At 37.0% G+C, this 14,920-nt stretch overlaps 1 protein-coding gene across 3 annotated transcripts in view; it reads right to left on the bottom strand.

Annotated features, from left to right (window-relative positions):
- Positions 1-14,920, bottom strand: part of LOC123551427 (tyrosine--tRNA ligase, cytoplasmic-like) — a 154,974-nt gene that overhangs the window by 103,676 nt on the left and 36,378 nt on the right. For all 3 annotated transcript variants that reach the window (XM_045340357.2, XM_045340358.2, XM_045340359.2), the window contains exons 2-3: positions 13,520-13,606; positions 3,697-3,843 (exon numbers count right to left, since the gene is read on the bottom strand). In XM_045340357.2, the coding sequence (XP_045196292.2) occupies positions 3,697-3,843; positions 13,520-13,588 (216 nt within the window). In that variant the 5' untranslated portion in view covers positions 13,589-13,606. The remainder of the gene's footprint in view (positions 1-3,696; positions 3,844-13,519; positions 13,607-14,920) is intronic.

The raw sequence follows: 14,920 nt of genomic DNA, 5'->3' as shown, positions 1-14,920 counted from the left end.
AAATGTGCATTTTTTACTATTTCAGGGGCCATAACTCTGAAAATAGGGGGCGGACCCAAATGAAAAATAGGAGATGCGCAAGTTCATATCATGATAAAGACTCATGCAAGGTTTCATGAATCTATATCAAATACTTTTTGAGCTAGGCCTGTCACAAGGTGAAAATGTGCATTTTTGACTATTTCAGGGGCCATAACTCTGAAAATAGGGGGCAGAGCAAGACAAATAATAGGAGGTGCGCAAGTTCATATCATGATAAAGACTCATGCAAGGTTTAATCAATTTATATCAAATACTTTTTGAGCTAGGCGCGTCACAAGGTGAAAATGTGCATTTTTTACTATTTCAGGGGGCGTAACTCTGAAAATAGGGGGCCGACCCAAATGAAAAATAGGAGGTGCGCAAGTACATATTATGATTAAGACTCATGCAAGGTTTCATCAATCTATATCAAATACTTTCTGAGCTAGGCGTGTCACGAACTCCGGACGGACTCACGGACGAGACCAAATCTATATGCCCCCACCACTCACAGGGGGGGGGGGGGGGGGGGGTGTTTGAGGGCACAAAAAAAGTTAAAAAGGGGCATAACTCTGTCAATATTCAAATCAGTCATGGGGATTGTTTCTCCTGGTGTAGACTTTGATAGTAAATAAATATTTTAAATTTCAAGTCAAAAGCTTTGATGGTAACAGAGATATTTGACTTCATCAAAAACTTTAATCAAAACATTCTAAGTTAACAAGAGCTCATAGAACAGGAAATGCCCCCCTTGACGCATTCAGTAATTGCACAAAAAAACAGAAATTATTTTGCCACCGTACACAAAAGTTCTACTGTTCTGGGTCAATGTGACCTTGACCTTTGACTTATTGACCTCAAAATCAATAGGGGTCATCTGCTGGTCATGATCAACCTCCCTATTAAGTTTTGTGATCCTAGGCCCAAACGTTCTAGAGTTATCATCCGAAAACCGTTTAACTGTTCTGGATCACTGTCACCTTGACCTTTGACCTACTGACCTCAAAATCAATAGGGGTCATCTGCTTGGTCATGATCAACTTTCATGATCCTAGGCCAAAGCGTTCTTGAGTTATCAACCTGAAACTGACCTTGATGTTTGACCTATTGACCTTAAAATCAATAGGGGTCATCTGCTGGTCATGACTAACCTCCTTATCAACTTTACAGATCCTAGGCCAAAGCCTTCTCGAGTACGGATTGGTTTACATACCGACAAGACCGACATACCGACTGAAATAAATCTGCAAAATAATATACCCCTCCTTCTTAGAAGCGGGGCATAAAAAGGGGCATAAATCTGTCAAAATTCAAATCAGAGTTATGGGGATTGTTTCTCCTGGTGTAGACTGTGATAGTAAACAACTATTTCAAGTTTCAAGTCAAAAGTTCTGATAGTAACAGATATTTGACTTTATCAAAAACTTTAACCAAAAAATTTTAAAAGTTACTAGATGCCCACGGGCAACATGTCGAGCCCGTCAGCTGTCAAAAGGACTGGGAGTTGCACACGACACTCTGTCGCATTGAGGCAAACATTTATGCAAAATAAAAAAAAGATTGCAAAAAGTTACAATATAAGTTATTTGTAGTAACAACAAAGGGAAGTAAATCTTTAAAAAAAAAAAAAATTTTAAGTCCACACAAAAATACTTACCAGTAGAGATAGGTCAAAATACACCTCAAAATTGGATGTAACATGCATGTTGTACTACAGAAAAGTGGTCTTAATTTTTCCCTACGACCAGTAATAAAAAAAGTTACAATATATAAGCTATTTATAGCAACAACAAAGGGAAGTAATTCTAGGTTCTTGCGCATGACACTCCATCTCATGATGGTGAACAATTGTGCCAAGTTACATCAAAATCCCTCTATGCATGAAAAAGAAATGCTCAGGACAAAGTCATTCTTGTATCTGACCTTTGACCTCTAAGTGTGACCTTGACCTTAGACCTAAGGACCTGGTTCTTGCGCATGACACTCCGTCTCATGGTGGTGAACATTTGTGCCAAGTTACAACAAAATCCCTCCATGCATGAAGAAGAAATGCTCCGGACAAAGTTGTCCTTCTTGTATCCTTTGACCTCTAAGTGTGACCTTGACCTTAGACCTAGGGACATGATTCTTGCGCATGACACTCCGTCTCATGATGGTGAACAACTGTGCCAAGTTATATCAAAATCCCTCCATGCATGAAGAAGCAATGCTCCGGACAAAGTCGTTATTGAATTTGACCTTTGACCTCTAAGTGTGACCTTGACCTTTGAGAAAGAAACCTGGAGTTTGCGTATGACACTCCGTCTCACTGAGGTTAACATTCATGCCAAATATAAACAAGATTGCTCCATGCATGTCAAAGTTATGGTCCGGACAAACAAATCTGGACGGACGCACATACACCGAACAGCTATTTGGACAACTATGTCTTCGCTTCCGCAAGCGGGCTCGACAACAAAAAGGGGCATAAATCTGTCAAAATTCAAACCAGAGTTATGGGGATTGTTTCTCCTGGGGCAGACTGTGATAGTAAATAACTATTTTAAGTTTCAAGTCAATAGCTCTGACAGTAACAGAGATACAGTCTAAACCACTCGATCTTTTATGGAACATCACGGCAATCTTAGATTTTAGTGTAGACAGTGAGCGCGGAGAGTAGCTTCCCTTACCACTGTAAACAAACTTGTTTTGAAGTTGGAAAATTGTCTGTAACAATTTTGTTGTGAAAAAAAAAAGACACGCCGGAGTTTAAGATTGCTAAGAAGACCATTCGTATTGTGAAGGCAAATGTACGTCAATGTATCCTGGTAAAATGATAATAGAAAACCAAAAAAGAAATGGGCCTAAAAGCTAAATTAGTCAGAAGTCTGAAAAATAAATATACTGACTGCACCTCCGATCAGCGGTCATCTGGCTTAAGCAGCCAAATTTTCTGCTTCCCCTGGCTGGCTGCTTAAGACAGGTTAGACTGTATTTGACTTTATCAAAAACTTTAACCAACGGTGACACCGACGCTGGGGCGAGTGCAATAGCTCTATATTTTCTTCGAAAAGTCAAGCTAAAAATAGCCAAAGAAAAAAGTCCATTACTTATGGTCATCTTCACATAAAGGTCCTTCATCTGTGAAACTTTCAAGCATATCCATTTAATAGTGTTTGAGGAGTTGGACACAAGATTTTTCTCTATATTCTACATGTACATAACAAAACTATCAAAGGGCCTTAACTGTTGTAAAAAAGTCACAGCAAAGTTCCTTCCTTTAAGGTCATCTGCACATCAAGCTTCTTTATGTGTGAAGTTTGAAGCAAATCAGGCTAATAGTGTGGGAGGAGTTGGACACACAAGATTTTTCTCTATATTCTATATAGCAAAACTATCAAAGGACAATAACTTGGGTAAAAATAGTCACAGCAAAACGCATGACAAAGTATTTAAAAGTATCCTTTGGTTTTGTTTTGGATTTTTTTGCCACCACATAATTCTGCATTCTTTTCTTTTAAATCTTGAGATTTTTTTTATTCCCATTTACTAACATTATGCATTTAACATTAAGAAATGTTGTAAGTAATTTTATTCCATATTCACATAATTACTTCACTGTAAAATGTATTAAAGTTAAAGAACAGCTATACAAAACCTTGAACTTACAAAAACTTAAAACAGAAAATGTAATACCTCACAGCCAGCTCTGAGGAAGTCCGATATTTTACACATGGGAACAAAATAACCAACATGAGGTTTTCCTGTTGTTGCTGTTCCCCAGTATACTTTCAAATCTCGCTCCTTCAATACTGCCTTTACTCGATCCTCTCCAATAGTTTCCTGAAATATCAAAGCAACTTCTTGTGATACTCCTTTCACCAACATTTCACATCCAGTAAATCAGACAAGCCCAAGGCCCGGAGACCAGAGCTATGAACTATTTGTTCAATGTGGATTTGTTGCAATTGTTCATTACCATTTAGGATATATAACAGCCAACAAGTTAATCTAACCACAGTTCCTGGATTCCTTAACAGTACTAACTTGTTCTCTGCAAGTCACTGAGTACTTCTGCACATGGAGAAGATGCAGCGACAACTTCACATGCAGAATAATATCTGTCTTCTGTGAATTCATCATGGGGAACATTGCATCAACAGCACACTGACCTATACCCTGTAGGTATAAAACTGTATAAAGTCAGCTAAACAGGCCACTACACTTTAAAACAAGAGCTGTCCGTTGACAGCGCGCTCCACTATTCGAAGAATTGATGGAAGTATGTGGTCAAAATATTACCAGAGATTTTCAGACAAAAGAAAAATAATAGATAAGACAAACAATATACCGTATTTTCCCGAATAAACGCCCCCAGGGGCGTTACATTTTCCAAAGAGGGGGCGTTCATTTGAGGTAAAAAAATAAAAAATAAAAACTTTTACAAAACTTAAAAACATCGTTCAAACCAACTGTAAAGTGTTTCTGTGTTGTTTAATCCCCTCAAAACATAATTATTTGGCATCCAATTTAATGCAGCGTGTCTTAAAATTATGCATTTAAATACGGTACCTCATGTATTCCGTGACACGCTCGCGACATTACACATTACGTCATCATACCCAAACAGCTGTGTACTCCGATAATATTTTCCTTAGTACATGCGGGTAGCAATACACAATGTCAGTGGTTTGACACGCTGCTTATGTGCCGGCTTTTAAATTAAAAGTTATTAAAACTGCCGAAGAAAAGGTTAACACTTTGCCGCAAATTTGTCGAGAGGAAGCTTGTGCACGGGTGGTGCAAAAACAAATCAAAAATGGATTTACCGTTTAATTTTCTATTTGAAGATTGGATACGTACCGTACTTAGTATAAACGTTTTGGATTTACGGTACATGTACTGTTTAAAAGTGTGTTTAATTCTTAATACATTGGATACTTACTGTAAATTACTTATTATGTGGACTTATAAAAATGAGGTAGGTGATTTTTTTTCGTTCTTGTTGACTTTTTTTCCCTCCAAAACGGGTGGGGGGCGTTAATTAGAGGGGGGGCCTTAATTCGGGAAAATACGGTACCTGTATTTGGATTTGGATAAGACTTGCACTATATGGCAATGTGTAACCATGACGGTAAGCAAGTGCTCAATGTTTCAAAGCCATATATCAAACAGTTTAGACAAAATACGGAATGGTATGCGAACCTTTACTAATTTCTGTGTCAAAAAAGGGCCATAACTGAGCTTAAGTCCTTCTCCTAGTTATTAGTCTTGCCTACATATTATGTAGACTATAATGGTAAACAAGTTTCAAAGCCATATGACAAATATGTTAGGCAAAATATGGACTGGTATGAAGAATTTAACCGATTTCCTAGTCCAATAAGGGCCTTAATTATTTACTCTTGCCTACAGATGGAAATCATGACGATAAACAAGTGTTCAAAGTTTCAAAGCCATAATTATGTCATATAGTTTTTACAAAACACTGACTTGTACGAAAACTGAACCAATTTCCAAGTCCAAATGGGGTTATAATTCAGACAAAATAGACGACAGAGTTATGTACTCCAGCCTACAGATGGAAATCATGATGATAAACATGTGTTCAACATTTTAAAGCCGCATGTCAAATAGTTTTGACAAAACATAAGACTTGTACAAAAGTTGTACCAAATTCTATGTCCAAAAAGGGCCATAATTCAGCCGAAATAGTTAACAGAGTTATGTACTCTTGCCTACAGATAGAGACTGTTACAATAAACAGGTAATAAAAGTTTCAAAGCTTCACATAAGATATAAACTGGTACGAAAAACTTATCCAAGATTTTTAAGTTAAAAGGGGCCATAATTCAGCCAAAATCTTTGATAGAGTTATGTACTCTTGCCTAAAACTGGACAAGGTGATGGTACACAAGTGTTGAAAGTTTCAAAGCTTTATCTCAAAAAACTTTGTCAAAATGTGGACTGGTACAAAAAACTTAACCATGGTGTGACGCCAACTCCAATGCCATGGTGAGTAGGATAGCTCAAAGTCAAGCTAAAATTAGTACTGTTCATTTTGTAAAAATATTAAAAATTTCATAATGTAACTCAAATTTCACCAAAGGTTCACTAATGTAATGATTATAGTTTGTTTTTTAGGTCAGGAATGTTTTTATGCCCCCGAAGGGAGGCATATAGTTTTTGAACCGTCTGTCCGTCTATCAATCTGTCGGTCTGTCGGTCTGTCGGTCTGTCTGTCAGTCTGTCAGTCTGTCCGCAATTTTCGTGTCCAGTCCATATCTTTGTCATCGATGGATGGATTTTCAAATAACTTGGCATGAATGTGTACCACAGTAAGACGACGTGTCGCGCGCAAGACCCAGGTCCGTAGCTCAAAGGTCAAGGTCACACTTAGACGTTAAAGGATAGTGCATTGATGGGCGTGTCCGGTCCATATCTTTGTCATCGATGGATGGATTTTCAAATAACTTGGCATGAATGTGTACCACAGTAAGACGACGTGTCGCGCGCAAGACCCAGGTCCGTAGCTCAAAGGTCCTAAACTCTAACATCGGCCATAACTATTCATTCAAAGTGCCATCGGGGGCATGTGTCATCCTATGGAGACAGCTCTTGTTGTTTTATTTATTTGTTTTGTTGGGTTTAATATTGCATCGACACAATTTAGGTCATATGGTGACTTTCCAGCATTGATGGTGGAGGAAGACCCCATGTGCCCCTCCATACATTATTTCATCACCAGCGGGCCTCTGGATAGGATCAATGACCTTCAGTAAGCCAACTGGATGGCTTCCTCACATGAAGAATTCAATACCCTGGGTAAGGCTCGAACCCACAAAGAGGAACAAGTGATTTGAAGTCAGTGAGCTTAACCACTCGGCCTCAGAGACCCCTGCGATTGTACTTTTAACAAAGGAACAATCTGTTAGTCAAGGTGTTTACAAATCAGTTTTATCCAGTACATTACGCTTGACTGATATTTACGACAAGTTAAAGCATAGCAAAAGTTCCTTCTAGGGCATATCTATATAAATATAAAATGATCATCTTGTAAAATTTTGGTTGCAATGTCTGTTTTATACTGCCAAAAAATTTCAAGTAAGTATTTACGCTAGTTATTTAACATAAATTGTTAACTCCAACAACAAATTAAATCTGTTACCACTTTCAGTAGAGTAAATACGGCAATAAGACATAGACCCGGTTAATCAGTTATGATTCGATGTGTGAATATGTTGCGCATAATTAGAGGGTCGCAATGGGGTTTGTTTTCATATATTAAATATGCATTTCAAGGTAACGATAATACTTAGTTGTTTACATTTAAGTTTGCTGATATATGTCTATCTGGTCGACTGAATGTATGTTATATTCCTCAAGAATGGAGGAAATAACATCCTCGGGTATAGTAATATGTAATCCACGGAACACGTTCAGTCAGAGAGTCCCCTCAATTAGGAAAGAATAGTCTAACGTCAGAGGTTATTTCTAAGGTCACGGAGTTTTACTGGCCAGCTTGTAATGACAACAGCTTTCGGTATCAGTAGCTCAGTCAAGTGTGACTTATTGAACTCTAATATTCCTTCTCAAGAGAAGGAATAATGAAGGGCATAACTTTAGCATGAACTCAAAACATTTTCTCCTTTCTCATATAGTAATGGCTAACGTTCAATAATGATAAAATGATCCATTATGGTCAATCACATGAAAGGAGAGGGGGGTGGGGGGAGGGGGAGCAGGGAGGTTCATTTTGTTAAAGCAACCATTTCATGCTACATCTCTCAGAACCAGAAACTCTCACCAGAAACTGTATGGAGGCATTGAGGATCTGTGGCAAACCACAAGTTTCATCGAGGCTACTGGTTTGGTATAGTCGCGAACAAGAAGAAGAAGAAGAAGAATGCTACGTGTCTCAATACACCAAATGTCAAAATAATCAAACAAATAATAGTTAATAAATTTGGACACTTAGTCTCACTACCACCTCGATACTATTTCTTTAACAATGAAATTTTTTTTCATTTCCATGTACTTTATTTTAATATCTCTGCATAATTCCCCTTGTTTTGAAGAGAAAAGAAGATAATTATATCAAATCTTAAAAGCTCCGTGAGTTATCACCTATTAAACAAGAGGACCATGATGGTCCTGAATCGCTCACCTGTCCCCACATGAACTGAGTATGACGTCGTTTTTTTCCTATTATTTGACATAGTGACCTAGTTTTTGAGCTCATGTGACCTACTTCTGAACTTGACCTAGATATCATCAAGATAAAAATTCTGACCAATTTTCATGAAGATCCATTGAAAAATATGGCATCTAGAGGTCAAAAGGTCTTTCTATGTTGAGATCTAGTGACCTAATTTTTGACCGCAGTTGACCCGGTTTCAAACTTGACCTAGATATCATCAAGATGAACATTCAGACCAACTTTCATGCAGATCCCATGAAAACTATGGCCTCTAGAGTGGTCACAAGGTTTTTCTATTATCTGACCTACTGACCTAGTTTTTGATTGCATGCGACCCAGTTTATAACTTGACCTAGATATTATCAAGAAGAATATTCTGACCAATTTTCATGCAGATCCCATGAAAAATATGGCCTCTACAGTGGTCACAAGGTTTTTCTATTATTTGACTTACTGACTAGTTTTTGACTGCACGTGACCCAGTTTCAAACTTGACCTACATATCATCAAGATGAACATTCTGACCAATTTTCATACAGATCCCTTGAAAAATATGACCTCCAGGGAGGTCACAAGAATTTTCTATTTTTAGATCTACTGACCTAGTTTTGGAATGCAGTTGACCCAGTTTCAAACTTGACCTAGATATCATCAAGATAAACAATCAGACCAACTTTCATGCAGATCCCATGAGAACTATGGCCTCTAGAGTGGTCACAACGTTTTTCTATTATTTGATCTAGTGACCTAGTTTTGGATCGGACGTGACCCAGTTTCAAACTTGACCTAAATATCATCAAGAAGAACATTCTGACCAATTTTCATGCAGATCCCATGAAAAATATGATCTCTAGAGAGGTCACAAGGATTTTCTATTATTTGACCTACTGACCTAGTTTTTGACCGCAGTTGATCCGGTTTCAAACTTGACCTAGATATCATCAAGATGAACATTCTGATCTATTTTCATGCAGATCCAATGAAAAATACGGCCTCTACAGAGGTCACAAGGTTTTTCTATTATTTGACCTACTGACCTAGTTTTGGACAGGACGTGACCCAGTTTCAAACTTGACCTAGATATCATCAAGATGAACATTCTGACCAATTTTCATGCAGATCCCATGAAAAATATGACCTCCAGAGAGGTCACAAGGATTTTTTTTTATTTGACCTACTGACCTAGTTTTTGAAGGCACGTGACCCAGTTTCGAACTTGACCTAGATATCACCAAAGTGAACATTCAGACCAACTTTCATGAAGATCTTATGAAAAATATGGCCTCTAGAGAGGTCACAAGTTTTTCTATTTTTAGACCTACTGACCTACTTTTTGACCGCACGTGACCCAGTTTCGAACTTGACCTAGATATCATCAAGGTGAACATTCTAACCAATTTTCATAAAGATCCCATGAAAAATGTGTCCTCTAGAGTGGTCACAAGCAAAAGTTTACGCACGCACGCACGCACGGACGGACGCTGCGCGATCACAAAAGCTCACCTTGTCTCTTTGTGACAGGTGAGCTAAAAACAAGAGCACTGCCTTGCGGGTGCTGACGCTCATCTGATTTTTTTGTATAATAGAAATATTGTTCTACCCATGATTTTCTAAGTCTAAAAAGGGCCATCATTCTTGCAAAAAGCAGGATAGAGTTAGCTTTCTTGATGTACAGCATCCCCTTATGATGGTGAACAAGTGTTGCAAGTTTTAAAGCAATAGCTTTGATAGTTTATGAGAAAAGCTGACTTAAACATAATACTCAACCAAGAAAAATGATTTTCTAAGTCCAAAAGGGGCAATAATTATTGCAAAAAGAAGGATGGAGTTATGTTTCTTGATGTACAGCGTCCGCTTATGATGGTGAACAAGTGTTGCAAGTTTCAAAGCTATAGCTTTGATAGTTTAAGAGAAAAAGTTGACCTAAACATAAAACTTAACCAAAAAATCTGATATTTTCTAAGTCCAAAAGGGGCCATAAATCCTTCAAAAAGCAGGATGGAGTTATGTTTCTTGCTGTACAGGGTCAGCTTATGATGGTGATCAAGTGTTGCAAGTTTTAAAGCAATAGCTTTGATAGTTTAGGAGAAAAGCTGACCTAAACATAAAACTTAACCAAGAAAACTGATTTTCTAAGTCCAAAAGGGGCAATAATTCTTGCAAAAAGCAGGATGGAGTTATGTTTCTTGATGTACAGGGTCAGCTTATGATGGTGAACAAGTGTTGCAAGTTTCAAAGCTATAGCTTTGGTAGTTTATGAGAAAAATTGACCTAAACATAAAACTTAACCAAGAAATGATATTTTCTAAGTACAAATCGCCCCCTTAATGTAAAAAGGTACCATGTGCCTTCTTTATTCATATGCTCATGGTACCTTTTTGCATTAAGGGGACGAAATGGGGCCATAAATCTTGCAAAAAGCAGGATGGAGTTATGTTTCTTGCTGTACAGGGTCAGCTTATGATGGTGAACAAGTGTTGCAAGTTTCAAAGCAATAGCTTTGATAGTTTAGGAGAAAAGCTGACCTAAACATAAAACTTAACCAGGCAACGCCGACGCCGATCAAGTGATGACAATAACTCATTTTTTTTCTCAAAAAATCAGATGAACTAAACAAGAGGGCCATAATGGCCCTATATTGCTCACCTGTCATCATTGCACTTAAGAACAAGAAGGTCAAAAAATCATAATCAAGATCAATCAAAAGAATCATGAGAAAATATAGTTGAAATTTTCTTAAAGGTACAGATATGTCAAAATACACCTATAAATTGGAGGTACCATCCATGTTGTATCACAGGAAAGTAGTCTAGGTTTTTCCCTATGGCCAATAATAAAAAGTTACTAAATAAGCTATTTATAGTAACATAAAAGGGAAGTAATTAATCAAAGGCCTGAATGGCCTGACTCGGCTAATGATTGATGTACTGACAGTATAGTCTACCAGTTTCAGTTTGTTTTTAGTTTTTTTCTTAAAATTTCATAACACAGCTCGATATTTACCCAAAATATTATATCCGGATACGATTACACTTTTCTCCAGTTTGAACAATATATTTTACAAATTGTGATGATACGAAGACATTTAGCAGCAATTGGCAGTATCTGACATTGAAGTTTACGGTTAAATTACCTCTTATTTAAATCTTTTCATAAAAAAGTTGTTTCGTTTCGTGAAAGCAGCCAAACATAGACGATCTACTTTCGATTTCAAAAACTACAGGAAAATACAATTTAATGTTTCGCCGATTTGTTTATTTCTCGAAAAATAAGAATTAAAATCATTTTTAATATCAGTAGTAACTAAACAAACCAGTAAGAGCTTCTTCTTCCAATAATTTATCCGTTTACTGACTGCAAAATTCAACCCACGCAAAGTTTATAGAAATCATACGATGCATGTTTACGTTCAATGTGCGAGAATTAAGGCTAATCGGCTATGTTACCTAACGCATCCAGACGATTCAGATTTTGTTTTTAAAAAAGCATTGTGTGCGTTTCTGTAATTTTATATATGTTTTTATACGCTTAGAAATTATTAGACATGCGTATTTGCATTATTTCTATACGTAATTTACGCTAATACGCATCTTATCTGGTGCCCTGTGGAACTATTTTTTGTCTTTAGCTGGATGTTACCCAAGCATTGTAAGCCTTCGCAATTCTTAAAATGCACATTTATGCTTAATGAGTTACATTCGAGTATTGCACAATTACAAGTCATAAATATGACAGATTACATCGTATATTGGTCATAGCAAAGGGAATTGACACAACTTAACTTCATTCATGCAGTGAACTGTTTGAAGTTTGAGAAATCTAATGGAACTACATCCCTTCACTGTGTTATTTGGTCCATTTAGAGAATCGTTGGATAGCAAGGACTCGTCAAAAGGCTTTCAGCCTTTAGCCGACTCAAAAACAAGGGCTGTCCGTAAGACAGCCAAGCTCGGCTATTCAAAATATTGTCACAGAAGCAGGAAATTATTACCCAAGATGTTGAATATCAAAAGCGTTTTAAGTTCGAAAGGGGACATAATTTGACCAAAATACATATCAGAGTTATGGGACTTGATGTTATCAACTAGTTTTATAACCCCGAAGAAACATGTTAAGCTTAAATTCAATATCTGCATTAGTTTTGGAGATAGTAACTTGCATTTAAAACTTTAACCAGAATTTTCTAAGTCCAAAAGGGGGCATAATTTGCTCAAAATACATGTTAGAGTTATGGAACTTGACCCAGTGAGATTGGTAATTGACCTAGAAAAAGAATAAATAAGTTTCAAAGCTATATGCCTTTAAATGATAGCTGTATGTACTTGCATGCAAAAACTTAACCAAGGTGTGACGCCGACGCCAACGCCGACGCCAGGGTGAGTAGAATAGCTAGACTATTCTTTGAATAGTCGAGCTAAAAATTATTGTAAGTGAACAAAAGAAGGATCTACCAAATAAAAACAAGAGCACTGCAATGCAACGCAAATGCAGAGCAATATACACACAAAACAAAGTCATATTACCTTTGACCCCTAAGTGTGACCTTGACCTTGAAGTGAGCCATCTGAAACATGCGCTCTGCACATAGTTTTGATGAGGTGAACATTTGTGTCAGGTTTCTTTGAAATCCTTCAAGGGGTTCAGGAGTTACAGAGCAGAAGGGAAATTGCTAACCAACAGACAGACAGACAGACGGACACCGAGGCGATAACATAATACGTCTCTTAGGGCGTAAAAAAAAGGAATCGAGATCTTATGGTGATAAAATTTAAGTGCAAGTTTGGTTAAAATCAAATCATAAATGAAGCTGCTATTGTGCAGACAAAGTCAAAATAGCTAATTTTGGCCCTTTCAGGGGCCATAACTCTGGAACTCATAAAGGAATCTGGCCAGTTCAAGAAAGTAACCAAGATCTTATGGTGATACAAGTTGTATGCAAGTTTGGTTAAAATAAAATCATAAATGAAACCACTATCGTGCAGACAAGAAATTGTGGACAGACAACCTACAAAGGGTGATCACAAAAGCTCACCCTGTCACTATGTGACAGGTGAGCTAAAAAAGAAAAACATACAGTCTGGATACAGACTATCACACACTATGTAGTAACTATTATTCTATATCTGACAAACTGATTGACAGATTGACAAGTTCAAACAAATATACCCCAGAGCTCTCTTCCACTTCCTTAAGCAAAGGTAACAAAAATTTGGGTCAGCTTTTTCTACTGGTAACAACTCTCCATAAATTTTTGCCTTAGTATAAAATTTGAATTTGAAAGGGAGCATATACATATTTAAAAAGTTAGGAGTATTTTACCTGAAGATTTCTTGTGATAAGTGTAAACTTCTCATCAGCATTCATAGACACATGCTCAGCTTCTGCCATTGTCACTTTTCAAAACTTCTGTAAATCAAAAAGCAATACAAAATCTATATGAAAACAAAATCACAGTTGGCAAGGAAAACTGCACTGAAATTACCAGCACCCTTCTCCACGGTCAGCTTTTGACATTGAGATGAACATTAGGTCAGTTTTTATATGTTTATGGGTTTCATTGCATGAGGAATAACAGATTGCCCCAAGAAAAAAGATACAATTGATGTATTACTAAAAATGTATTTTGAATGAAATGCTTAGGAAATTTAACACACTTGAATTGAGAGTTTGAGGATAGTTCCAATGGTCAAATGCATCTTAAATTAGGCCTTTTTTTTGTATTTATTATTAGTTTTACAGATTTCTTTGGAAAAAAGGTAGGGCAGGAGGGGGAAAAAAAGTGACCTCGATTGTTAAGTATTTTTGCAAAATCTCAAATGCAGCCCTGTTCAACCTGAACTGAAACTACCAACAAGGTAACACTCTCACCAAATGAAATGATGATTATTGAATCAAACTATAGCCATATCCCTGTTCACAAGGCAAACGCTGACAACCAGAGGACAGACAGTGGTTGATCACAAAAGCTAACGTGGTGTACCCTGTGCTCAGTGACGTCTCAGTTGTTCTCAACATGTTCGAAATATGCATTTTTATTGTTCTTGCATTTTCATTCAAGAAGACATGTAATTGCTCAGCAGTTGGTGCCAAGTAGATACTGGTTCAAATCCGGCTATAGCCCATTACCTTTATATGTTAAGTGATTAAGGTCACTAATTTTATATCCTTACACAATGTCATACCATCAACTGTGAAACAAGGTTTGAATCCCAGTGCTCAACAAACCCAATCTGTGAAACAAGTTGGCAGATAAAAGTTAAAGACAATTGTGATAGTTTTTTTTCTCACATTAAAATAATTTTCTTTGACTTTATATAGTAAGATATCCGCAATAAAAAATACACTTACCATATAGTTTACATTTTTTGATGATTTAAAGATGATACATTTGTACCTGTCAGCAAAAATATGCAGAAAAACAGTGTACCCCTTATAAACAAGAGGACCATGATGGTCCTGAATCGCTCACCTGTCCCCACATGACCAAGTTTTGAACTGAGTATGACGTCGTTTTTTCTATTATTTGACATAGTGACCTAGTATTTGAGCTCATGTGACCCAGTTTTGAACTTGACCTAGATATCATCAAGATAAAAATTCTGACCAATTTTCATGAAGATCCATTGAAAAATATGGCCTCTAGAGAGGTAACAAGGTTTTTAAATATTTGACCTACTAACCTAGTTATTGATGGCACATGACCCAGTTTCTAACCTGACC

The sequence above is a fragment of the Mercenaria mercenaria genome, chromosome 4 (genome assembly GCF_021730395.1).
Source record: "Mercenaria mercenaria strain notata chromosome 4, MADL_Memer_1, whole genome shotgun sequence".
Taxonomy (NCBI): domain Eukaryota; kingdom Metazoa; phylum Mollusca; class Bivalvia; order Venerida; family Veneridae; genus Mercenaria; species Mercenaria mercenaria.
This window is presented reverse-complemented; position numbering and strand designations above follow the sequence as displayed.